General features: G+C 41.2%; 1 protein-coding gene across 1 annotated transcript; it reads right to left on the reverse strand. All coding sequences in view use genetic code 11, as the record gives it.

The window, feature by feature from the left end:
- Positions 1-330: 330 nt before the first annotated feature.
- On the reverse strand, positions 331-25,456 carry EGR_06524 (ATP-dependent RNA helicase DDX1; the record flags this gene model as incomplete). Its single annotated transcript, XM_024495773.1, has 25 exons — positions 331-455; positions 531-747; positions 1,635-1,677; positions 1,770-1,842; positions 2,656-2,728; positions 2,812-2,903; positions 3,763-3,909; positions 4,000-4,123; positions 5,000-5,074; positions 6,846-7,085; positions 8,507-8,644; positions 9,645-9,706; positions 9,777-9,968; positions 10,325-10,558; positions 11,562-11,727; positions 12,693-12,904; positions 14,516-14,612; positions 16,724-16,840; positions 17,796-18,064; positions 18,173-18,242; positions 18,307-18,372; positions 19,646-19,774; positions 21,599-21,779; positions 25,286-25,376; positions 25,405-25,456. The coding sequence occupies 25 exons, from the start codon at positions 25,454-25,456 to the stop codon at positions 331-333; spliced, it is 3,285 nt and encodes a 1,094-aa protein (XP_024349837.1).
- Between the last annotated feature and the right edge of the window lie 215 nt (positions 25,457-25,671).

The following is a 25,671-nucleotide window of genomic DNA, read 5'->3' on the forward strand; positions in this document are numbered from 1 at the left end:
TGAAACACCTCACAACCAGCGTGGCTGTCCTGTGTCAGAGGAAAGAACCCAGTAACGAAATCATCACTGCCATAAGTAAATGCTGTACGTGATTTGCACAACTAAACGGCAGCCTCCACAAGGTATTGCTAATTGAAATTCGGAATTCAGTAAGTGAAAAACCCATCGTCAGGAAGATTACCAAATCCACCTCACGAATGGCAGAACTTCGCCAAATTAAGGGGACAAAAAACAAGTGATGGTAGACTATTATTGGATAAATCTTTCCAATTTAACCAGCAATTCGGAGAGCAAAAGAATAACGTGGCAAAAGCAACGATGGAGTAATCATCAACACTTAGCTGCACCGCCATATCGTAGGTTGAGGAAGCTTATTTGCGCCCTCTTTTCCATCACATTGAGTTCCTTTAGTGCCTCCTTCAAAACAGCCGTATGACCTTTATAACTCGGTGCGACTAAAACAAATTTATAAAAGAGAAATCAGAATGTTGAGAGAAAAAGAAGGGAAAAACCAGAGAGGAGAAACCCACTATTCTTCAACTTTTGTCCATAGACCACTTTTCCATCAAACTCGTTGGCAGGAACCTGAAGATCCTTTGATACCGTGTCGATGGTGATGCCCAGGTGCTCCTCAATCTCCCCTAACAACTGCTTCTCATCATACCAAATGCAACAGCCACCGCTGGATACTAGACGTGTGTCGAAACAGCCACGTCCACGGGAGTTGCAGTTAGCGTGGTACCATACCTGGTAAAATAGGGGGAAGAATTAGTCAAAGGCCTTTCTTTTCAAAGAAAATAGTTGGCTTTGAGACATCACGGCGATATAATAGGGTACACAGTTTTGAGATTGCAGCGATGAAAAGAAAATGTCACATGGAAGCGTAATCCATCCACCTATCATGCTCCGTTGGGAGACTTACACCGTTCCCGTTGATTCGAATCCGCAGTTGTTGCCATGGTCCCAGCTTGAAGCAATCACTTGAACGGTTCATTTATAAGAACAAAATTCCATGTCAGAACAAAACAGGAGCTCTGTCCATGCCATCTAAGCCAACAGTGGTTCAACTTCTCTTCGTACTTAATATTTTTTAGATTGGCATGCCTTACAAATCCTTCACTGCAAGCGTAGTGAGGTATATCCAGCACCACATAGCGCTGCAAAACTGACTGAACCTCTGGAAGGCGACAAGGAAAGGGTCAAGGAAACTCAACCACCAGCCTAGTAACTATCAGGGCTATAAAGTAATCACACCCCAAGATTTAATTCAACGCTTTGTTTACTGAGGCCTTGAGTTGCATAGACAACTTATCTGATAAAAGTTTTACATAGACGAGTCAGATCAAATAAGGTAATAAAGAAATTCCCTAAGCAACCGAGAGTGCGGTAGAACTGGTCAAAAAATTGTAAATTAGACTTTATTAAACCAATTCATGTGTTTAATCTGTCAAAGTAATCAAGTATCATTCAGATGTTGTTGAACTGAAGTAAGGACTCGTGAAGTATGCCTGATGAAGAAATTCCAATCCAGGGTATTCAACTTATCAAATCTAGAGCGTATCATGGAATGCGATAAAAGAGGACACGTAATGCGACATAATTTCAGAGACAATTGTATGGGAAATTACCCCTACCTTTTCTTTGCACGTGGAGACCAAACTAATAGCGAGACCCATTCTAAATTAAGAAAACAAATTCTCATTGTTAGGACCTTAAAATGCATAACCATTTCATTTTTGCTGATAGGAAAAAAGGCAAACAAGACGCACCGTTCAGCTCTGCCAACACGACCAATACGATGAATGTAGTTCTGTTTCTCGTCTGGCAGTGTCACGTTGATTACTGGCATGATGGAATGAAAATTTAAGCAAGTTCAAGCGGAGTCGAGCAACTTGGTTGTTTGTACAAACAAAAGCTTTTTTTTAACTGACTGACTAGTCCTGATTGCTTCTTCAGCTTCCTTATGCAACCCTAAGTTACACAGTATCTAGAAGATAGACCTCAACCAAAGCCTTTGATCGGCCTTCAAAAGGTGTACCACCGTGCTTACAGGCCACCATGCACTCAGTCGTTTGGCTCCGCATGCTAAGGAATGCGCAGAGAGTAAATGGTCCAGGGATGGTCAATGATATACTTCATTTACTTGATGCTACAGTAAGACAAAGCCACTCTCGTCATTAACACTCAATATAGCAAACGTTGCACTTTTATACGGTTAAAAAGAATTGATAAGCTATGAGCCAGTAATCTTTGAAGTTTCCTATCATCCACTAGTGACTGACATTGGGCACTGATCCGCGCAGTGGTTTCCGAGACTTTCTCCCTCCCAGTCGTTTCATCATCACTCAAGTTAAACAAGATTGAAGATTCTTCTTAATGCTTCAATCTCTAGTTCTTTAAAAAGCCGATGACAACACTTAACTTGCTATTCACCGTATCCAAGAATAAAGGATCTTCCCTCCTCAACATAATACATCTACCTTGGAGCAATTTAGCACCCGATTCACTCAAACTATTTAAGTCATTTCCAGCCAGTTGTTCTACCACCGCATAAGACGCCTTTTCCAAATGTGACAAGGGATTTTGCAGCATTGGGTAGGACTTAAACTTGGCTAGTCAAGCACACAAGCTGAATTCATATACATTGGTTCTCACCATAGGGTAGGCCTGTTATGTCGATACCACGTGCCGCGACATCGGTGCAAATTAGGAAGTTGACATCGCCGTTCTGAAGGTTGTATAGAGGAGCAGTGGAAAAAGGGCAAAAGGGGAAGAAGGTGGGGGGGGGGGGTAGGAGGCTAGTATACGCACCTTAAATTTCTGCAAATTTGTCTTTCTTTCCGCAGGATTGCGATCACTGTGAAGACAAACGCAGCTGAATTGACCATGGGACTTTGATGGACCTAAGGAAATACAAGCGCCAACAGAAGTATTGGGACTGATTGTCTGATTTCCTTGAGAACATAATCGCCACGACGCCCTTAGTTTTGTGAATGTTAAACTGGCATTTTTTATAACCATGTCAAAAACAAGCCTTCAGCGGACTTTCCAACTTCTTAAAATTACTATATGGCATCCATTGTGTTTACGAATAAGACATACACAATTCGGATCATTAACTGACCGCGTACTTTGATAGAAGGATCGGAAAACTTAGTTCAGGCAGGAAATCTTGGCCGGAATTTGATTGCATTAATAAAGAAGAAAAGAAGGAACAAACACCTAAAGAGGGATGATCGTTTGCGAGCCTGTACTTTTTGCCAATGAGGGTACTGTTAGGCTTGACGAATTCTGACATTCTCTTACTGACAAGTCTCAAAGCACAAGCCCAGACTAAATGTGTCACTGGTATCAACTTTGTAGTCTAATTTCAAGCTATAGTTAAACGTTTAACCCTACGTGAAAAATGGACCAAAGGCCCTTATAGTGGAAACTACATCCAATTCTAGCAATTATAAGCGTTTTGAACTTTGTAAGAACTAAATAAACGGGAATTGATGTCGTCTAATTGGACTGAATAGGCAGCTGAATCGAATGTTCACAGTCACGACTTCTGGTTTCTGCCCGTCCTATCACTGTACTGCACACCTTCGTTCTCATACAGTTTCATGCGTGAACCTACTACCTCTGTTACTTCCTACTTTTATTGGCAGTGAGTAGGATGAACTAGCGCTAAAATTTGGAGCTCTAAATTCAACTTGAACCGCAGCTTGAATGCATCCAGGGGTAACAATGCCACCACAACATCAAGCTGACACTCACCACCACCCAGAGTGATGAAATACTGCTCCAGATTATCACAATCCAACTTGGTGCGACAGAAGATCAGTGCACGGTCCATTTTCTGCTGTTCAATCGCTCGTACCACGTACTGTCCCTTGAGTAGCTTTACTGCCTCTGACATAAGCTCTGGTCGAAGGGAAGAGGTAGAACAACTTGGTCAACCAATGATGATAAAGGAGGAATAGAGTATGGGCTGGAGGTCAGAAATGACTTAACCAGGCGTCTCATAGTTGGGATTAAGTCTATCCTTCATATGAACACCGTCAGTCTGGATATGATGGGTGGATGAGCTCATCAACTGCCTCCATGAGGTGTCCTGATGCGGATCTACGGGGCATACCTAAAACGGAGTTGGAATTTACATTAGCCATACACAAAGCATGTGAGCATTCAATGTACTGACCAGGTATGGTCTGTAAAAACTGAACACGTGTTCCGTTATTGCAATGGTCAATTACCGAAGTTAGAGCTTTGAAAAAATTTGCTGTAAAGCTTGTTCGGCCTTCCTAACTGCTTCTCGAATTTTTTTTCTCTGCATCAAAATAACACTCAGTGGATCTACTCAGCGAATCAGCGTGCTAGAACTTCTGTGCTTTAATGAAGTCACTCACAACTTCGCATACTTTTAAAGGTTTCACTGGATAACTCAGACGCTGCATTAACAAAAAAGTGATGAAACATACTCCACCACCTTTTTGTTCCTTGTGAGTAATAAATATGCACTTTTAGTGAGAATCCAAAAAAGGCTTAGGTTTCGGTAAGACAACAGGATATTACAGAAGAAAGGCAACTAATGTAGTTGGCGTACGAGCAATATTTGCACCATGACAAATGACAGAGCACCATCTGACAACACTAAGATACTGCGCAAACGAGTGCACCTAGGAAAAGTGATCGGCAAATGCATCAACGGCATCCTTTCAAAGCACTTTATCAACGAAGAACGTGGTAGAGAGCGACCTTCATAGCCAAAAAAGTACACAACAACCCTTGGCCTTGGAAGTGTCCAACTAGCAATATTTTCCTTCAATACACGGCTAGACAATCATTCTTAGACTTCAGAAATTTGACTTAGAGCCCTGTTTGTGCCATCTACTCTACTAGTCTCCCAAACCTCCTGTTTGTTAATAAGGGCTACTTCCATTTCAGAAGTAGATTATCAGATCATACATTCAAAAGTGTTTTATTGAGTAAACCAGCAATGTTATTGACTTACGACATGATGGACTGTTTCTGGAACGGAGTCTTGACCCTTCAAATCGATCCAAACGGGGAAGTGCATCAACCGGTTCTGAGGTAGAGAAGAAAAACGACAGACGGAATTCAATTAGCAAGCATTGTTACACAATCACAACATTGTAGTGGAAAGAAGTGCGCTACAGATTGAATCCAGGGTGGTTTCGACTAAACTGACACAACGGAGCCAAATCAATCACAGACCCGCTTTCTTCGTCACTTAGGAGGGTTAAGTATCAATGGATCGCAAGCCTTGAATTATAAAGTTCGTTAAGATTTCGTAGTTGACCGACACAGAAGAGTAGTTGCAGTGGCCGTGTGGACTAACACAAACAACAAGAGTGTAACCATCCTGCGGAGCTTTTCAAGCGCCCACGAGTCAACCTTCACAAAAGAGAAGAGGAATGCCCATAAATAAACTGCTGCAAAGACAACTCGAGGTGCTACAATAATGGCAGTTTTGGTCATTCATCAACTGGAGTCTACGCGAAAACGTCACAAATACATTTGGCGTGAATGACTGATAAAGAAAAGACTCACAGCACGAACGCGATTTCCCAAATCTCACATTAGGAAAAAAGCTAGAATACACCTTTGGGTGATTAATCACCGGAATTCAACTTCTAAACCATTTCTGTACAAATATGTTCCGCTATCACAGCTTCTCCAAATGCTATGCAACAAATATAGCGAAAAACTACCGTAGTCTGGGAAACCCAGTTTAATGCAGCTTAAGAGTGCCTTTCTAGTCCCCCATTAATTGGTCTCTACAACGAAATTTGGAGGCCCAATTGGCTACTGTCTATTCGTGTAGCCCCCCTGTGCAAGTACGGAGGAGCTGCAAAGGATGTTCAAATTGAACCGGGACCCCTTTTCTCCAAAAGTAAGGGAGTATAGACTGCACTTTCTACTGCAACAGTTAACCAGTATCTGGAAACTCTCAACGCCAAAAATTCGTCAGTATCCCTGAACCTAAGGTGCAAAGGCGTTGATCTCCGAGATACTCGGCGAAATTACAATGCTAGAAAACTATTATTTTCACCCTTTCAATAGAAAAATTCATCTCTTGTGCAATTTGCCGCTCGAAAGCCTATGCATCTACCAGGCGTTTACGAGCTGTCTTGGTCCGTCCATGAGAATGACTATCGAGACCGTAGCCTGTGAGCTGAGACTGCCAGTGATTTAGAGATGTACGGCACCGTTCAAATGTCTTACCGCTAAGCAAATGAGCGCCTCGTCACCACACTGCATTATGCTTCAGGTCTTCCGCGACTTCGAATAGATATCTACGAGTTAAGGTATTAAGTCCTTTTTCACAAGAAACCTCATTCATAACCACACAGTGTTTTACGCACCCTTTCACTACAGCTGTTGTCTATTGCCTTGATTAACAGCGATTAGAAAGGACCGACACACGAAATGTGATACACTTGGTACTTACCACTGCGGGTAGTACTGCTACAGTAAGATGCCCTTACAATTCCAGGCTAGCACGTTGCACAATCCTCTTCAAAAAATAATTAAACACTTTGTAAGTCAAAAAGAAGCAACAATAGTCCCGACTTTACCGCAGAATGAAAGCCACCATAGCAGCTAAGACGTTTTCAAAGTCTACCAAGTAATTGCCGTTCGAAAACGAAAACGAAATGAAATTATTTATGTTAAGAACATCTCATATCTAATTTGCGGTTCCCACACCAATCAATCTACTTCTACACCATGATTCAGTGCAACTATTTATAATAAAGCGGTAGAGGCCACGTCACATATATGTGACACTAGCAACCAATGTAACTAATAGAATATTGCAAGGGAGCAAAACCTACGGCGATTTTCTTAACATCGAACGAGTGCAGCGTAGCTGAGCACACAACCATTTGAAGACGCTTCCCATCCGGCGTGACCTTGGGACAGAGGGCGTGCAGACGTTGGATCATTGGCTCGTAGCCGGCGGAAAGGAGGCCATCACATTCGTCGAGGATGAAAAAGCGACAATTGGATAAAAATAAGGCACCCGTCGAGATCATATCCTCCAGACGACCAGGTGTGGCGACAACTATGTCAACCTGGTTTGTAAATAGGTGGTTCGAGAATGGACGAAAAAAGTAAATGGGTAAGCAGAGAGGGTACGGATGGATGCAGGATAAATTGGTAAAAGTAATGTCAGAAACAATGAATGGACCTGGGATGAATGGGAGTATGAATCAGAGATAAACGGATCTAAGTTGTGTGAATTGGTCAATAAAACAAGATAGATGAGTGGATTCTAAAAGCAGAGATAGATGAGCGAACGGATAAGGGAATGGATGTACAGTCAAATGATTAAGTCTGGAATACACAGATGGACAGGTTTGCGATTGAAAACTACAGATGCACAAATGCATCAGAGTTGGAATGTTGGACGCGGAACTGATGAGTAGATGGACCCAAAACAAACGAATTGACGGATCAGATGCGGATAGATGGACGAAGCTGTAACAGCTACTTCAACCTGGTGAAAGGGTGGCTAGGCGTAAGTTGCAAGGGCCAGAAAAGTGACCTTTCGTGTATTTTTCTTTTTGAAATAAACTTTCTGGCGACTGAACAGATGATTTTGTCTACATAGATTGTGATTGGCTAGCCAATAATAAAATCGGCTAAATTGGCCACTGTGGGAATGGACAATTTAAAGGTGGATAGAAATATGCAGATTTGATTGGGTGCATCAAAGATGCCTAGAAAAGCGGATTAAGTGCCAACAAATGCCCAGATAAATGAGCAGACAGACTAGGAATACATGGATGGTCGGTTAAATTGAATGACAAACTGTGGGATGGACGAATTCGGGATAAGAAAACCCGAGACATATCAAAGGTGGAAGGATAGGCCTGCAATGGAAGAATGGATGGAGGATCGAGATCCAAACCGGACAAAATCTCACACTACAAGTCCCTTTTTACATCACCCTTCTGTTGAATGAGGAAACTCTTTCGTCTACATGTATAATCACTGCAATCACCAAACCATGTTACCAAAATGACTGGCGATAAAGTGAATAAGAGGAGCAGGAACACGTGAAGAATTTAATCAGGACACATGAGTTGATGGATGGTTCAATGAATACGTGGGGTGATAAGTTAAGGTTGAATGACTAAACCGACGATAAATAGAAAGGTAGCCTGATTAGGAGCAAATCACTGGTTGAGGAATGGATACGAAATTAGATACACAAAGGCTTGGTGGATGGAACCAGAATGCACGGATGGAGCAGACAGATAGACGAAGCCGGACCAGATGGACGTGGCTAGGACCGAATCTCGTATTTGGCAAGAAAACAACCTTACAAGGACCGAAAAAGAGTTTGCAATGACTAAAACCACTGAAGATAGGGTAAAAATATTGCGGATAAATAAAATTTAACAGCTCACATCCAAAGAGATAAATATGCAGGTGAAATGATTCCACCAAAAGTAAAGATGAGTAAATGAATGAAGTTGCAATGACTTACCCCCTTGTTAATTTCCTCTGTTAGCTCCCTGGCGCTGGTTCCACCAATGATCAATGTGACACGGGGACTTGGATCCTTAAGGTATTTCTTGAATTTGATCATCTGATCGTAGGTTTGCTCTGCCAATTCCCGTGAAGGCTATCAGAGAACAAGAGGTACCAGCCACATAAGTCTTCTTTAAGGTTACTTAACACGTTGTCTACTAGTCACATACGCGACAACATGACCTAAACACAAAGCCACAAATGTGTGACAAATATTCTTTTTATCTATTTAGGAAAACAAGTTACCCTGATTTCTTAAGCATTTAAAATTGGGATTTCCATTCCCGGTGGTACGAGAGTGGGGAAAAAGGCTACAGTGGTGGTTGCAAGGTGCCAAATGTGTCATATCAATGCTCGTGGAGTGGTCCGGTCTCCACATTGCTAACTAAGACGCAAGACAAGGGTGGCAGGAAGTGCATGCAACAACCTGTGGCAACGAAAGAACTGTTGTATCAAACCACAGATATGTACTGCATCTACTGAAGACTTCGGAAATAGCATACTTTGGTAATGTAACGTCTAACAACTCAGCAGTAAGACAGTTTAATAGCGTCAAAGTCCTGAAGACACCCACACTTCTGCACGTCAGTGATGATCCCGACGTGGTGGTTTCCAGAACATCATCACAATCATCATTCGCATCACCATCACAACCACAATGGTACTAGATGCCTGATCAACGTATCTTCTATCATCGCGAAAATGCATAGGGACCCAACCTTTCTATGATCTCAAAACGAATATTTGTTATTATGAAAAGGTAGGGTACAGTGTTATATAATGGCGAAGTCCCACTCTCACTTAACACAGAAGAGCTAAACGCCGCATTGACAGCTTTGAAAGGCAAAGCGGAGATTTTATCAATTGCATCAGGTACATCAATCTGCTTCAGAATCGCAGCAAGCATACGACCTTACCATCGCATCATCATAGTTTAATCTACTGACAAAGTTTTCAAGTTGAGGTTTCCAAGGCATTGGTTAAAGGCTAGTGTGGAATGGGCCCTTGTCTTTCACAAATCAAAAGTCCCAATTTTACTTGATCACCCTTGAAAGGAAGCTCTTACCAAAGATAAGTAAAATCCCCGCCCTCACCTCAACAATCAAAGCCAGTGGAGATTTTGCATTGGGTTTGAAAGAGCCCTGTGACTTCCCACCTAGAATCAAAGTAAAGGTACAGGAATAGCTGGCAATAGAAATCAAATAAAGAAGACATCTACCACGCACCGGTATAGGACGATAAAACCACATTCTTCTCCTCGGCAGTGTTGATCGAAATGAAACCGCCGGTGGGTGGAAAGGCGAACGGTGTTTCCCCGAAGTTGAACAACAACTCGGCGTTCTTTAGACTCACCGAGGGAAAAAGCCCCGCCGAGACGTGATGAGGTGGTACATCAAAAGCCTTGGGGAAACGTCTGCCTGTTGGAAAAGCCGGGGATTCAGTCCGACAATTATGGATTGGCAGCATAAACATAACATAAGACACCTACATGTCTTACAATGGTAAAATATATTAGCATCCACCTCGACCTTAACTCCTTGCCTCCTGAACCACGGAGACATTGACAAATGCCTTATGTACCTCTGCGACAGTGATACGGGGCTATGTTAGTTGCGATAGGAAATGCGTAATTTCCCCATTGCCATCAAATGAGCGTAAAACCAAGTAATTTCAAATGTCAACAATACCAAAAACAATAAGGCGACTGCTTCAGATTCCACCTCTAGTCGTAGCTATAGCACTGCAAAAACTTGCAGTCATCACCAAGACCTACCATTTTTGGACCAGCTGATTGTTCGGGAGTCAAGGTCGAGGTAGCAGCCGAGGACATCGTTGAGCCCAAAAGACTCGCCATAATCGTCGAACTGACGACGATGAGACTTCTTTCCCGTACCGCCAAAACCGAAACTCTCGGTGTCTGTGCCAATATCGTGACAGGCCAGTGCAGTTGACCAGCCAACACGGCACAGCCCGTCGTCGGTGACTTTGGCCTCATAGTAGTACTTGCCTACAAGTAGTAGAAGTCAGGTAAGACTTTTTTGTCTCCTACGATTCGTCCCTGAGCCTTCCATGCTACACATCTTGTAGAAATTTTGCCAAATTAGGATACAAACCCCCTCAGAATTATATACTGGCATATATAACAGTAAGTCAAGAGCTAATTCTAATCTCATTTAAGGGTTAATAAACTACATTGTATAGTTCAGTTATTGAACCACTTTGAGCTCTGACGAAACCTAACAAACCATGCACAGTAAAACTTATGCCCCAGTTTAAAAGTGCCGCTACAACACCTACACTAACTCTGGGACGACCGAGCTCCCAAGAGTAGAGAATCACTAGGTACTTTATTTTCTTCGGGCAGCTTAAAGCGATATTCCTTTGAGCAATCCAAAATGTTTAATCACAAAGCAAACTTCATACAGAGGATGCCTTAGGGATAGCTATCACTCAATTACAAAAGGAGGCTAATAATTGACACACTTCTATGGCTTCGGCATTGACTAAGCGGAACTAGAAATACATTTCTGAACGGAAGGAGGGAGAGAGAAAGGGAGGGGGATAATGCTTTTAGCTGAGAAAAAACGTCAATTACATGAAAATATTTTAAGAAGCTTCATTTTCTGTTATAAAAAAGAACCAAACAAACATATTTGATTGCCGTACGTAAAATGTTTGATCGTCCCAGATGCTAAGCTAGTCCATATCGCCATGACACGTGACACGTCTGCGACACCGAGCTCAGATAAGAAAATGGAGGATGGGTAAATACAGCCCCTTACTTCGCTTCCAAGTACCATTCAATTAAAAGAGCAAATGAAAAGATAGAGCAAAAGGACAGCCCATCAAAGATTTACATTGGTATCTGCTAGTAAAGAGCAGCATCACTAACAAAAAACCATAAAATTCACAAATGACATTCTTGTCAAATGTAGCTAATCAAGCTCAATAACAAAAAAATGTTTGCCAGTAGTGTTAGTATTTAATGTATGAAATAGTTATAACCTCACCATGGTTTCTGACACCCTTTGTGGCCCGTGCTCCATGCCAACCAAATTGATCACGACTTTGGCAGAGGAGACCATTTGGGTCAATGGCAAAGGCCTCAGTTCTATCAAACACGTTGAGGCAAACATTTTTTGCCACCTTGATGCCACCTTCAGGAGTCTTTTTGGTCTAAAACAAAACGGAGAAGTGCTTGAGTAAAATAGGAAGTTGAATGGACTTCCAAGTCAATATATCTACAATTTAACAAATACGCTAAGTTCGCCTCAATATCAGGCTTGGAAGTTTGAAGCATCATACATGGGGCTTTCAAATTAAATCTGGATCTCTGTTTGCAGGTCAAGGACATAGAGACCCAGTGAAATAGCCCGTGTCACATGTGTTAAATTTCTACCCTTGACAGTCAGTGTTCGCTTTACGGACCAGTCCAAGCTACTCATTATTAACCAGGATGCAAGGTAACAGTGGCGGGGAGTGCATGCAACATCCTCTGGTGACGACCAAGGTTTCGTACCAACAACGGCGTCAATTCTTAAAATACGGTTATCGACTATATTTACAAAGAACCTCAAGCACAGCACACTTTGACGGTGGGACGTTTAAAAACTCAACATTGAGACATTTCAATAGTGTCAGTCGTAAAGACACGCATACCCCTGGGCGTTAGTGATGATCCCGATGCGGTGGTTACAAGTGGGTCATCATCATAAACATCATCCCCATCACCATCACAATAGTAATTTCTGTAAAAATTAATCCAATGTGTGGAATGGCATTCTGATACCAGATGTCCGATCAATATTTCTTCAGCATGGAAACGCACAAGAGTCCGATCTTTTTGCGGCAACAGTGAACACAACACGATCATTCACCAGCACGCATATTTCTAATGTCGAAAAGTGAAAGGCCCTTTCCTAGAACTGATCAAACGCAATGATTAATCGCTTTATTTTGGGGCTGAGATATGGGTAGGAATTTTACCCAAAATTTTTCCAAAAACTTATTTTTCCACTTACAAACTCAAAACATCCCGACTTAACGTGTATAATAGATTAAATAAAGTGATTTTATCTGCTATAGGCCAAGTAAACAGACACACATTGAATTATCCTCAAACCCAGTGTTAACAGGCTTACCAATTTTCCACCCTCTAGATCCTTGAGCGTCTCGTAGACAATCTGAATGACAGGAAGACAGAAAGCACCAGTCTTTCCACTGCCAGTTTCCGCGGCCATGAGAACGTCACCACCACCCAAGATGAGAGGCACAGCCTCGCTCTGAATGTCCGTCGGCAGAATCCAGTCCATCTCCTGGACTGCCTTCGACAGCTCTGGCAATACGCCCATTTCTACATAGGAATAAAAGCCATTACAGTGTCGGCTAGTTGTAAATAGATTGCGAAAGTAAGAAACACTATCGTCACTGGCGTCTCACATACATGACTCCCCACTTTTCTCGGTTGATTTCTCACATCACTTATGTGACATTTAATTAAATTGGTGGGATTTGGACTAGAAAAAAAAAAAATGGAACCACCGATCCCACAATAAGACAATAAAACACCCGGATCGTAACTACCAACTTTTTCCTGCAATCTGGTCATCAAACATGCTGAAGAAAAATTAAAAGGTTGTTATTTTCAATTGGAAACGGCTCGAAACTTGCATACGAGTTATTTTTACACAGCCTATGACAACCCCTCCTGGCTAAACCTAGGATTCCTGCGATTAGCTTCCAAAGTTAGCATGTAGCATGCCACATCGGCAAGTTTTAACAGCTAGTAGAAAAGTTCAGTAGGAAGCGTACACAATACCCATTCCCAACAACTAAAACACAAATGGTTTCGTAGATGTACGGCTAGATGACATTGGACGATAATACCTTAAGAAGGGAACCGAAGAAGCGTTTTAGTAAGACACGCAAACTGTTCAAAATTATGAGCAACTCGGATTTCACGACTGAATTATTAGTATCATAAGGAGATTCGGAGACGATAGGCGAGTTGTTTAGGCTCACCTAAATGGTAGTCTATGTCGATAAAATGTATTTTCCCCGTGAATAAGTTAAAAGATTAGCATTCAGCACGTTAGAGGTTAAAGCCTAACAAGAAGTGAGTACAAATTATCTGAAGAATAGGATGAACTACGATTTACCAGAATGAATTACGAGTGACTTAAAACGACGTGAAAAGTGCAAACTATTTAGGCCAAGTTGGTCTTTCGATGGATAATTTGAAATACACTCAGAGCTAAGCTGGGACTTGTCAAAAACGACAGATAGAAAGTATCTGCAGACAATGCGAAATAGTCTTTAATGACTCAGAAGATGTTTGTGCTTCGTCAACAAGCAGAACCAAGGAAGTCAGTGCGTATCTTAAGAGCGTCTTCGGTGATGATTTAATTGAAAAACACTGACATTTAAAGAAAACCAGTGAAACAAGAAGGGTTAACTTTGGGCACCTCCATTCCCACCTAAATGCCTCGCGTTTTAAAGTCACATCTCTCAAGCAAGCCGTACGACACGAAGTCTTGTAAGAGTAAAACTCTCTTTTGAGTGAGGTGGCCTCAGCTAAATCTGCCAGATTCATCAGATATTTTAAAACAAAAGGGTTTATAAAAAGAGCGCAAATGGAAATATGAGAATATGTCGGCAAAATTATGCATATTTACGGCTCATAATGGAAGCTTATGAAGTATCACACGTATTTTACGACTTCCCACATGTTATATCGAGTCGTCGCGGCAAGTTAAGTCACACCATTAATTCTGATGAAAAAAAATAGATGTAATAAATAGTTAGAATTGATTTTCATGAAATAGTTTCATACTAAAAATCTGTCTGCTGAAATCAGCATGCCGGCACTTACAAAGCAAAACCACCTGACAAAACATTGTTTTACATAAATGTAGACCCGCATGAGATGGAGATCACAAATAATCATTTAAAAAACAATAGATACCCACCAGTTTCGAAAGCTGTTCCCATTTTATATAATGCTCGCGAGAGGATATGGGAGCCTGACTATGTGGGTCAAAGCGTTCAGCCCCAAGCTGTAGCTTAGCCAATCAAAGATAAAAATTGGTTAATCGTTTACTTAATTAATACTCAGTTGTTTTTAGTGTAATTCGTGTTTGAGGATTTTAAAATGATTTCAAGTAAAAAATTTGCAGCCATGAACATAAATACCCTCCCATTTATCTAATGAAGCTATATTGCAGAGTCGGCGGAAGGATTGGGTCACTTTTCATTATTTATACTTTTTGATTACCACATACTCTCACCTGCATAACCGGATTTGTATTGATAATGAAATGCTGCCTATCCCCTTCTTAGGTCGCGCAAACATCAAAAATTTTTATTCAAGGAAGACCTTGAATTTTACATACCTGTCAAAAATCAAAATTAGTTAGTTAGGCATATCTGTAGTTATTTCAGCAGTTGAAGTGGGGCATTCTTGTCAACGATTCCAATTCTCCCCCAACTTAAAGTCTCTCTTATAGCTAAAGGGAACTGTTATCATACTAACATCAATACGTTAATGATAAACTACAGAAGCACGATCATGGTGCCTCAATCAGTAAACTCCAAACTTATTGCAGCACATACCCCAAAAGACAGGGTCTCGACACACTCCCACTTCATGGAACAATTATTCAAGGGATCCATTGGAAGCGAAAAAACTGCTACCCCGCCCAACCACGATTACGCCAGGTGGTGGGATGACACACTACCAAAAACCCAATCAAAAGCCTAAACGTCACACGCTCCCGCAACCACTAGTTTGAAGTGCTGACTGACGTCGCGACGTCACCATCCCAGCAGGGTAGTCACTAACTCCCCAGTAATCATGTAAGGTCCCCTCCAATTACCCACCCCAGAATCCGAGCTAACCTTCATATCATGAATGAAAACATCACACATCATCGGAACTATATCTCAAGTGTATACTCCCGTACATGGAAATATTCCTTTAGACAACAATGCACTTCGTTATCTATTCACTAAATATACATTTGTCAAGGGTGTTCTGCAGCAAAAATTTTACATGGTAGTAAAACAAAAGCGTACATTTTCTAGAAGGTCCCCCTCCTCCCCCAGTAAATGCACAAAGTCAAATCCAAAAGCCGACGCTCAAAAGCCAACGTGAAAGTCGTAAAAAGGTTTCGGAGCATAGAGGAATGTCGCGATCCCTCCTTTTCTTCCTCAAATATCGTTATCATCATCGAAATGCTTGTGAAGTAGCACAAGGATGGCGAGTGACTAGAAAAATAAACCAATCAAAGCGTTTTTACAAGCATTAAGTTAAGGAAGGGGAGAAAAATGGGGGTATTTATGGATTCGAGAGAGCGTTTTGATACACCCATAGCGAATAAGCGTAACACGCTTGAGAGACTTGCAGTAGATGCCAGGAGACCAAAAAATTGAATTTGGGGGTGGGAAAAGATTGGAAAATCATGACCCATAGGGTATCCGACCTCCTCAAACCGCAGATTTGATAGCTATAGCCTATTAGTTAGCATGAACTCAATCAACATTGGTGACAACTTGGTGGAACCAGCCATCATGAATGGGTACGGCTTACGTGTAACAAAAGCGAATAGCCCCCAATCACGCTATTGAATTTGTTTCAGTAGCACGACGCAAAAGAGTGAGAATTATGGGCAAATCAGCTGGGAATGTAGGCACTATCGAAAAGTGGACGATTGTATTACATCTACGGATTAAAACGAAGAATAATGAGAGCGGCAGATCTCTGCGTGGGTGAGACGACTTATCCGACGCAAAACTTAAAAGACCTACATGACCACATAATAATAAAACACGCTTTTCAGGGCACAAAGTTAAAGATGAACTCATACGAACAAAGGCTGATTAATGCAATAATTTTACTTTGACGAACTAGCTATCAGTGTCATGCATGTGACTCATAAGGTCTTATATAGTGTAGGTTCCCTATCAGATTTTGTCAGTTCATTAGATTAAAATGACTAAAATGTCTCCGTAAGAGTGGGACATTTGGGATGTGCTTGACATGAGGATAATTGTATTTGGAAGTGCAAATGTCAACAAGACCAAACTTATTTGCACATACATTAATAAGGCAATCGTGCATTCAGACCACATGTAAATGATTTCTAACCTGAGTGGTTGTGTCAACTCAAGGAACAGCGTATAACGGAAGGCAGTAGTTGTAAGCCAGAGATTTCTCCGATAAAAAGTGGTCTGGGGTGTCACTGAGCCTGTCAGCACAAAGTTTCACCATCCACCGACGTTCCACACGAAACTATAGAGCCAAAGAGAAGAGGATGGCTATTACTAGTATCTACAATGTGATAGTCCCCAATCACCGCGATGTTTCAATGAATTGCTCTTCAATTTCTTCCAGTGGTCAAGAATTTACGTCACTGACAGATTGCTTAAATTTGCAAGTGTGAATTACAGAAGGTCAATGCGGTTGGAAGCAGATGAACAGTTCTGTTTTAACAGATCAGAAGCGTGTTTACAGCAGCGAAAAGCGACTAGTCACTAAATAGCATCCGAACTTGTTGTTCAATAAACACCGTATCACTTTTGTTTGGAGAGTTAAAATAGCACTGGGTTTTGGGCAATTCGAGAGCTTTAACTCATCGCGAATATCTTTCAATTTGTGTATTACAGCAGATTAACAATCAAGATTCAATTCCTCAATAAAAGTCCACGAAACATTACAAAAAATAACGTCATACCGCAAATATTTTCATTCCCACCAGATTATATAATATAATCCGACGCTACTGCAATTTAACCCACGGCATCATGCCTGTCCATGTCCAAGCGACACAAGCATAACACGCGAAATCCTAACGACCACAAAAGGACCGAAGTAAGTACACGTAGGGAGGCAAGAACCGGAGAAGAGTGGGGCCAGGGGGCTAGTGCAAGTAAGCAGTATTTTTTGGTGCAACTAAAACTAGCAAAAGGACCACAGAAAAAAACACTCCGACTTAAGGATTTCAGCTCTGCTAACTGAACTACCGTCGGGCAGCACCACGACCCACATCTTGGCGAGCTCAGTATTGCTCGGATGCGTAATGCCGCGTTTCATTGTACAGAGCGTTGAACTTTTAAACTACCTTCGACCTCTTCCCAGTATAAATCGTTCCATTGAGCCGAAAATATCGACAACTTTTCGAGGGAAAAGGGTAGGCGAATAAGAATTTGCATCATTGGCAAAGCAAATGCTAATGGAAGTGAGAAACGGACTTTCTGTGCCCACAGAAGCCTTCAAACAGATCTGACATTTGAGTGTAGTACAAAGTGGACACAACCTTAACATTCAAAGCACTTGGAATTTGCCTCAAGAGGGGGAGAGACGAAACAGTATTTGGGCGGAGCCACTTGTCCGACAGTTCTGGCTGAGCTGACCGACCGCATTCGCAACAACTGGCGTAGTCACCAGGGTAAAAGCTAAGCCTGCCCTCAAAATTGTCATAACCGGAGTGCACCTTGTCAAACACTAGATCAAGATCTAGGGAAATCAAAATATACAATCGGGTTAAGGGAAGAAACGTGTGATCACAAAATCATACATACATTTGACTTCATTTAGCAATACCCATTTGAAATCATGACTCACTTCTCATTGATGAGGCTGGATAAATTTTGAGAGCATAGGATCCATAATAACGTGGACCAACTTTCTGCCTCTAAGATGGATGAGGAGGATAACAAAATCAAAAAGTACGCGTCGAATTTCAAGCCTTTATAGACATGTAATTCTGGTGGTTCATGGTAAACAAGTGCACTCGTTTCGGGTGGATCATAGAATGATTTAAACTTGTGCACTTAAGTTCATATTCACTGGTCAAGTATTTCTTGATACATTCCAAAGTACATTAAAAGTTAAGATTGGGATTTCAGAAGGTTTTGAAAGAGTGACCCGAATTAATTCCTCCCAAAGCGAGCAACAAATTTAAATGGGACACAAGAATACCGTCTTCACAGTGGTTACCAGCAGAATGACTACCACCAGTAAGCAGTCTTCTGTGATCGAAGACGAAAGTACCTGGCGTGTAGGAAAGACCCACAATGCTGAACTTCGCTGTATTTCTTTGCTTAACAGGTGGCCGAGATGGAGATAAAACACAACCAAAATTACCTCTTCTTTAGGAGTACACCCTAAAGATCCCAACGCAACCCGACCAAGGGCACTACCCCCCCACTGAAAAGCAAGTGACAAAGGCCGACTGCACACCACTTCTCATGTAGCACAATTTCCGCGGAACCAGTACATGCTATCGTAAATGTGAATAAACAATCATAATAATCATCGCTATGTTAATTGTCCTATTATATTAAACTTAGCTATAACTTTAACTATGCAAGTCGTTTTTTCAGAACCCTAATTTGCTTGAATTGGGACGTATAGGTACTAGGCTCCTTTATCATTACGATTTTGCATTCTTAAAGCAGAAAATGTATACATAATCAAAATTTGGTTAATAATTATAATTATGATTATCTTAGAGTATGTACTCATATTTGCATTCCATTGCATCAGCTCTCACTGATAACTCACCCCACTATCCAAAAATAAATGAGAATAATATCTCGCTAATCTTAGGTGCCTACTACCATGAATTCACTACGAAGCAGTAGACTACTACCCTTTTTGCGGCGATAAATAACTGCAAGCAAGACAGGTCCTACATAGTCTAATATATATCTCGACAAGAGCCGCCAGACAAGCTTCAAGCAACCAATTCCTCTAAGCCTGACAGACAAACCAAAGCACGCATTAACATCTATTATTAAAGGCTTACAAGCGTCATATGAAAAATCATCTAAAAAGTGAAGGGATAAGGCAACGTTGCGATAAAAGGGAGCAGTAAAACAGTCACTTAAATTTACGCCGACAGTAATATAAAACAAAAATCTCAATCTGCTTGACAAAATGGTCGCCACAGGCCTTTGATGCTGATCTACAAGGGACAGTGAAACTTTTGGTCATAGAAAATGAAGTAGACCAACCAAAAAAGACGGTGTGCCGCAACGGGAGTAGCTATGAGGCGGAATAAGGGGGAGGAGGCGGGGGAGGGGGCTGAGGCACATCCGTCAAGCTCGAGCCCAGAGCGACGTTGGTAGGTGCTGGATAAGGAGCAGTCGGGGCCGGTGCGGTCACGGCTGGATACGGCGGTGGCTGGATGCCCGGTGGGGGTGAAGCGGGATAGGGCGGCGGCTGGATTTTGATAAAGAAGACAAAAATGACAATAGCTAATAGAATTCAGTGATCCAACCTACAAATTAATCATGCATTCAAATACGAGATTTAGACAGGCTTACTCGCCACCTACAACCGTGTCATGGTACCATTAAAAAAACGCGTTTTTCTCTTACGTACATTTACAATCCCGACTTCACGAACAAGTAATACATATTCTTCTGCAGTTTAATGGCAACTGGCAGCAACTAGTCGAATCGCAGAGACTACTGGAGCTTAAAGCAGTAAAGCAAATTATGGTAACTCCTAATCAGAAAGTATCTACATTCGGTAAATTGTTTTTACAGAATGTGGTAGCATTTTTGAGTAGCAAATGTTGGTCCATTTACCTTCCGTCCCTTGATAGTAAACGTGTTCAACAAAGGTTTATAAAAAAATATTCCTCTAACAGTGTGTAATTGTAAAATGCTACTTATGCCGTCTGAAGAAAGCGAGCAAGTATTATTTTCAAATAATCGCAATTCCGGGCAAAAACAGGAGTCAGTGTTGGTGTTTCTCAGAAATGTGGCCAAAAGGGATTAAAAAACAGCAAAATATGATGGATAAAGGTGAGAAGGCCATGCAAAAAGGAGGGCGCTAAAGGGGTAGTAGGCAGTAACTAACCAACTCGAGTTCAAGGGGTTACTAAAAGCTTTATATTGAGCTGGAAATCCTCCCTTTAGCCCTGGCAAATAAAACACTCATGGATTCGCAAACAAAAGTATCTGATGCATTGGCAGAGCGCAGCATATTTCAGCAATTCGCTAAGTCATTTGAACAACATAATACGGCTAAATGATAATTAATTGTACTGATATATACTAGTTAGAAAAACATTTAATCAACATATGAATCAGCTACCTACGCCACTGATTCTCCAGTACTTCTATGTAATGGTAGTAAAGCTACCTCCAGATACGAGATATGTTTAGCACCTCGGACCCTTGCGTCGAATGCATCAAGTTTTACGGAGGTTCCAAGGTAGAGTTTTCGTCAAAGCGCTAAGTTCCGTGTAGTGGTGATCAACGAAGCGAGATTATTAATATAAACGGGGGGGGGGCTCAAATCCTCTATGGAAGGGCTGCTAATCTTAATGTTTTACAAGGAGCAAACAAAGATGGGATTATGAAGATATGACCTCTCTTTACACCAAAAAGCCGACTAAGGAGCATTAATGTGGTACTAATGAAAGCCAGATACACTGACTTATTGAGTTTCCACTGATGGGTCATCCAGAATAAATTCGTACCCTAAGGTAAAAGGTAACTTAAAACTTCGATTTTTTTTGGCAAATACGTGAAAAGTAGTGTAGCTAAGTCAAAGAGAATAACCACTTCCCCTGACATTTGGTTGGAAAAAGATCGGCCTAAAAAGATTGGTTAGCCCTGAGGTGACAAGCTTCCTAAAGGGCTATTGATACGGCACTGTTGAAGGTTACCCAAGCCTGTGATCTGAGGTAAGACAACTAAAAGCCAAAGCGGAGACAGGGTAGGAAATATTTACGATAGGACTGTCTACGACATTTATAGAAGGATGTGTGAGGTACGCAAAGAAGTGACACCTCTGCGTTTCCGGCAGCTAAGTGTGCTGAGGGTGCAATGTCCAGGAATTTCAACTAGTTCTACGGAATATGCCTCAACCACCAGGCAGCGTTCCGAGGTGCGGATTTATCATATCATCTTCGATTCTGGCTTGTAAACAAAAGCAAATTACAGAAAGACTTGCGATGGACAGATCAGTGGAGACTGGAGTCAATGCTCGAAAAGAGGCAAAAACAAAGCGATAAACATAGAGTAAACTCACCGCGTTAGCAAAATTCGGCGGTGGAGGCGGTGGTGTCGACGGAACGTCTTGTACCTCATCCACTGCCGATGGTGACTGCTTGCCACGACGATGGAGACAGCAGAAGTATACCAACAATCCAATGCTCGCTACCACCACAAGGGCACCGAAGATATACCCCGCTACCCATGGTCCACGGTAGCTGGAATTGCGTACAAAGCAGCAAAATAATATTTTCATTCTCCTAGACAACATCAAGCATTAAGGGAATGCACTACCGGAGTAAAATCAGTCATCACCTCCGGCGTTCTATCGTTACGACATAAAGACCACGAGGGATTTTCTCCCTTTTGATCTACTTTACTTCTTACTTAACAAAGACGTCATGTATTTGTGACGTGCGAGTTCGGGTAAGAAAATTGTGTTAAGAAAACGACGATAGTGTGCTATAATGTGTTTCCGTTTTGGCTCTACAAGAGAAAGTAAGGATAAAAGGCGGAAAGGAATGGCTCCATAATTTTGTGGTAACTTTTCGAAAATCAAGCATTTTTGCGCTCAGGAGGGCATACGTTGTGTTTATCTTTCGGATATAATCTGGTGCTCATCTTCACTAAAGATTAGTTTATGCGTCGCTCATGTGAACCACATATGCACATACATAAATACTCATTCTGTAGGGTGAAAAAGCACCACTCCCAAGATCGTCAATAATAGGTCGCCTTTGATAGCCGTCATTGAGTAGTTTATACCACTTAAATTCCTTGTTGGTGCGAGATTACGTGTTCTATTGGTATCCGGCACTTGGAGTAGATATTCGCTTTCTCGGATTTAATGCCTTCGCTGCCTGCATACAGTACTACTGTTGTCTGCCAGCTTAATTAGGAGTATCTTGTGAACCCTTGGAGGATGCATGTACACGGTAAAAAACAAGGCCCTACCACTTCCTCGTGGCAATGTTACTGCGAATTGCGGTGACTGCAGCAGCAGACAGCACATCCTATGTTTTAATCGCGTGGGTCAACATCCACACCGAAAACTCATGCGGCCACCTTCAGTGAGGTCTAGGTGACAACCTCGCGTGTAAAAATATCTGACGTATACACTAAGGGGAAAGGCTGATTGCTTAATCTACTGACCTGTAAGTGAATGATAGGTGATTATGGATGTAAAAGGCTATGGGCCAAGATGCGAAGTCTGAAGAGAAGAGCAGTAAAAGAAAGTGGACTGGAAGTGAATTCACAATAAACCTGATGTATGGTCCAAGAGGGCTAGAGATTTACAATATATGCAAAAGCAGCACGAATATTCCCTTAAGACACGTTATCTACACGAGACAAGATAGGTTGTCGAGCACACAATCAAGCCGATTAAAATTAAAAGCACAGAAGCTAAGACAAGCAAAAAACCTAGAAAAATTTAGTCAAGCAGGTCATGAAAATATGGACTGGATCCGGTTTAAACTATTGGCAGAGGAAAGGGAAACAATTTTTGTGAGTTTTAGGGTGTTACATACCTTCGTTTGAATTTTAGTGGATGAAAACAATAGACGCCTACGCAATCAGTATTCAAAACGAGTCAAACAAAAAATAGAAGATAAAACTGAGGTTGGGTTATTGTATTCCTACGCAACTTCACATTTTCAAATTTACCATTATAAAAGCACACTAATCTCATAAGAGGACAAGAGAATATATCGACATTGGCGATGCTTGTAGAACGAGAGATTTCGAGGAAAGAGGAAATGGTAAATTAAAGCAGAAGCGATATTTATTGCTCATCTTATTTCATGACAGAAACTTTTTTATTGAGATGAGAATCCCTAAAGGCAAACGAGTGGGTGCATTTAACACCCACCGTAATTGATGTAAAGTCATGTGATGGATTCAGCTATCACATGCCAATTACGTCAGATAACGGCAATTTGACTATTTCATTCAGGTGGAGCAAGAGTTGTAGACACCGGTTTAAAGGACGACAAAATCGAAATATCACATGTTTGCTGCCTTAATCCAACATATCTTTGCATAGAAATACAAGTATCACAAACGTTCTGGGGATTTTTTAAAGAACAATCTACCACCAATAACATTTTACCGACAGATAAGAAACTACCTAATGATCATATAAGACACGCTAGAGTAGGGAACACGTTCGTCATCAAGATCCAAGAAAGAAAGTGACAGCCATAGTTTTTGCACTACCGAACTGAAACAACCTACATCAATTTAGACCTCTAAATTTGGTGTTATTAACTATCCGATATCATATATGTGACACGTGTCTTAAGTTGGCTTATGGTGAATGTTCCCATCAAGTTGTCACAACCAAATACATGCTAATTCTAACTCACCGAAAAGTGGTTCACGTGAAGTATTCACTAAGGAGAGCTACAATTATCATTTACACTGAGCAAGGACAAAGTTTGTCTAAAAATAAAATCAAAGTGATAAAGCATCAAGGTTTCGATCATCGACATTTATCTGGGAATCTGGCAATGAACGAGTTAGGAGACAAGTGAAGAAGCATTGCAAGGTTGCGCAAATATCGAATCATTTCTACAGTTAGGGAGGAAGCAAGACCTTACCAACAAATGAGCTTAGGCCAATTAAAGTTATGAAAAAAATGGAAAACTTTGTAATCGAATGTGAGGACTCTTCAGTATCCCTCCCATAAGACAGGTGCATCTGAGGCAAGTGTGGTCAGATATGAAGATTGACCTTGATAGAAATTTACAGAGTACCACAGCAAATAGTGTGTTTACGCAGACTTGTAGTTCAAGTGACTTAGTCAGTGACCTAAGTAAATATGTGTGGAAATCCACCACAAATAAAAGCATTAGTACTTTTTGAATGCTTTGATGACAGGGCAACATATCTGGACGGTAAAGAGACCAAGAACCGATGATAAAAATCACCCCAGAAATAAAGACAAACTTGCTAAAAAGGCCCGGGACAGCATCTTTCACCATCGCCAAACTCACTACGACAGCAGTAGCGAAGATGGCGAGGACACACCGTGTACTTATATTCTCTTGAGACTCCAGATGAATCTACCTCCACTCTTCTCCCTTTGCATATCGTGTATTGATCTTAAGGAGTGAAAAGGAGATAATAATTCTTATCAATACTGTTTAGACGTATTAAAGTCCATCAAAACCAATAACCTAAATTATTGGTCAAAATATATGCCTTTAAAAACCCCAACACCCTACTTGTACTGATAGTGGCTGTAAAGGACAATTTTTTGACGCATTTACAATACCAGAAAAGTGAAGCTTCCAGTGATATGACAAGGCTTAGATTAAGCGCAGAGACGAAGAGAATGAGCCATGTAAGTAAATTTGGACCATTTTTCGGAAGTAAACTCAAACTCAATCATCTACTTTGGCTTTTCTTTAAAATGAATTATTTATTATTGTATGAGGAAGAATACATTAAATTTGACTTGCAAATATCAGGACTCGAAGCCAGTTTGAAGCCTGCATAAACACCAATCATACTACTAGCTGCAAGAAGTAACTTTCTGTAATGAGATCTGAAGAGAAAAAACCAAATCCATAGATCTAAAAAAGCAACTATAAAAGGGAACAAGAATTTTGTATTATTTCCCACATATCAAGCTATTTTGCAAATAGAGGATTTAAATTTTGATGCAAACGTTGGACATTGCATGTGTGCACTAAATCAAAAATAACGATACGCTACATACAGACCGGAACTTGTTATAGGGCCCGAAACTGAGGCTTTGGAGTTATGAGAAGGGGAACGAGTTCCAGGACGACCCTTTGAGGAGTAAACGCCTAAAGAGATGAGCAAAATTTAACTTACCATAAACACTAGCGATAAGTAGAAGCAAAAGCGTTAAGAACCACACCCCCATGGACTATTCAGAAACACACAACTATATCCGAATGAGGCGCTACCGAGCCGCTGTGGAAGAAGGGCTTTACTTCTGGTTGATTCAAACAAAACTTGTCTTATCTACTAAAAACATGTCTTTTAAGATTAATATTATCTGACTATCTGCTTTTTGTATTAAAAATCACCGTTTTCATGAGTTAAGCAATTTATAGGCTGCCATTTAATTTTGATTTG

This window comes from Echinococcus granulosus (assembly GCF_000524195.1).
Source record: "Echinococcus granulosus chromosome Unknown EG_S00058, whole genome shotgun sequence".
NCBI classification, from domain to species: domain Eukaryota; kingdom Metazoa; phylum Platyhelminthes; class Cestoda; order Cyclophyllidea; family Taeniidae; genus Echinococcus; species Echinococcus granulosus.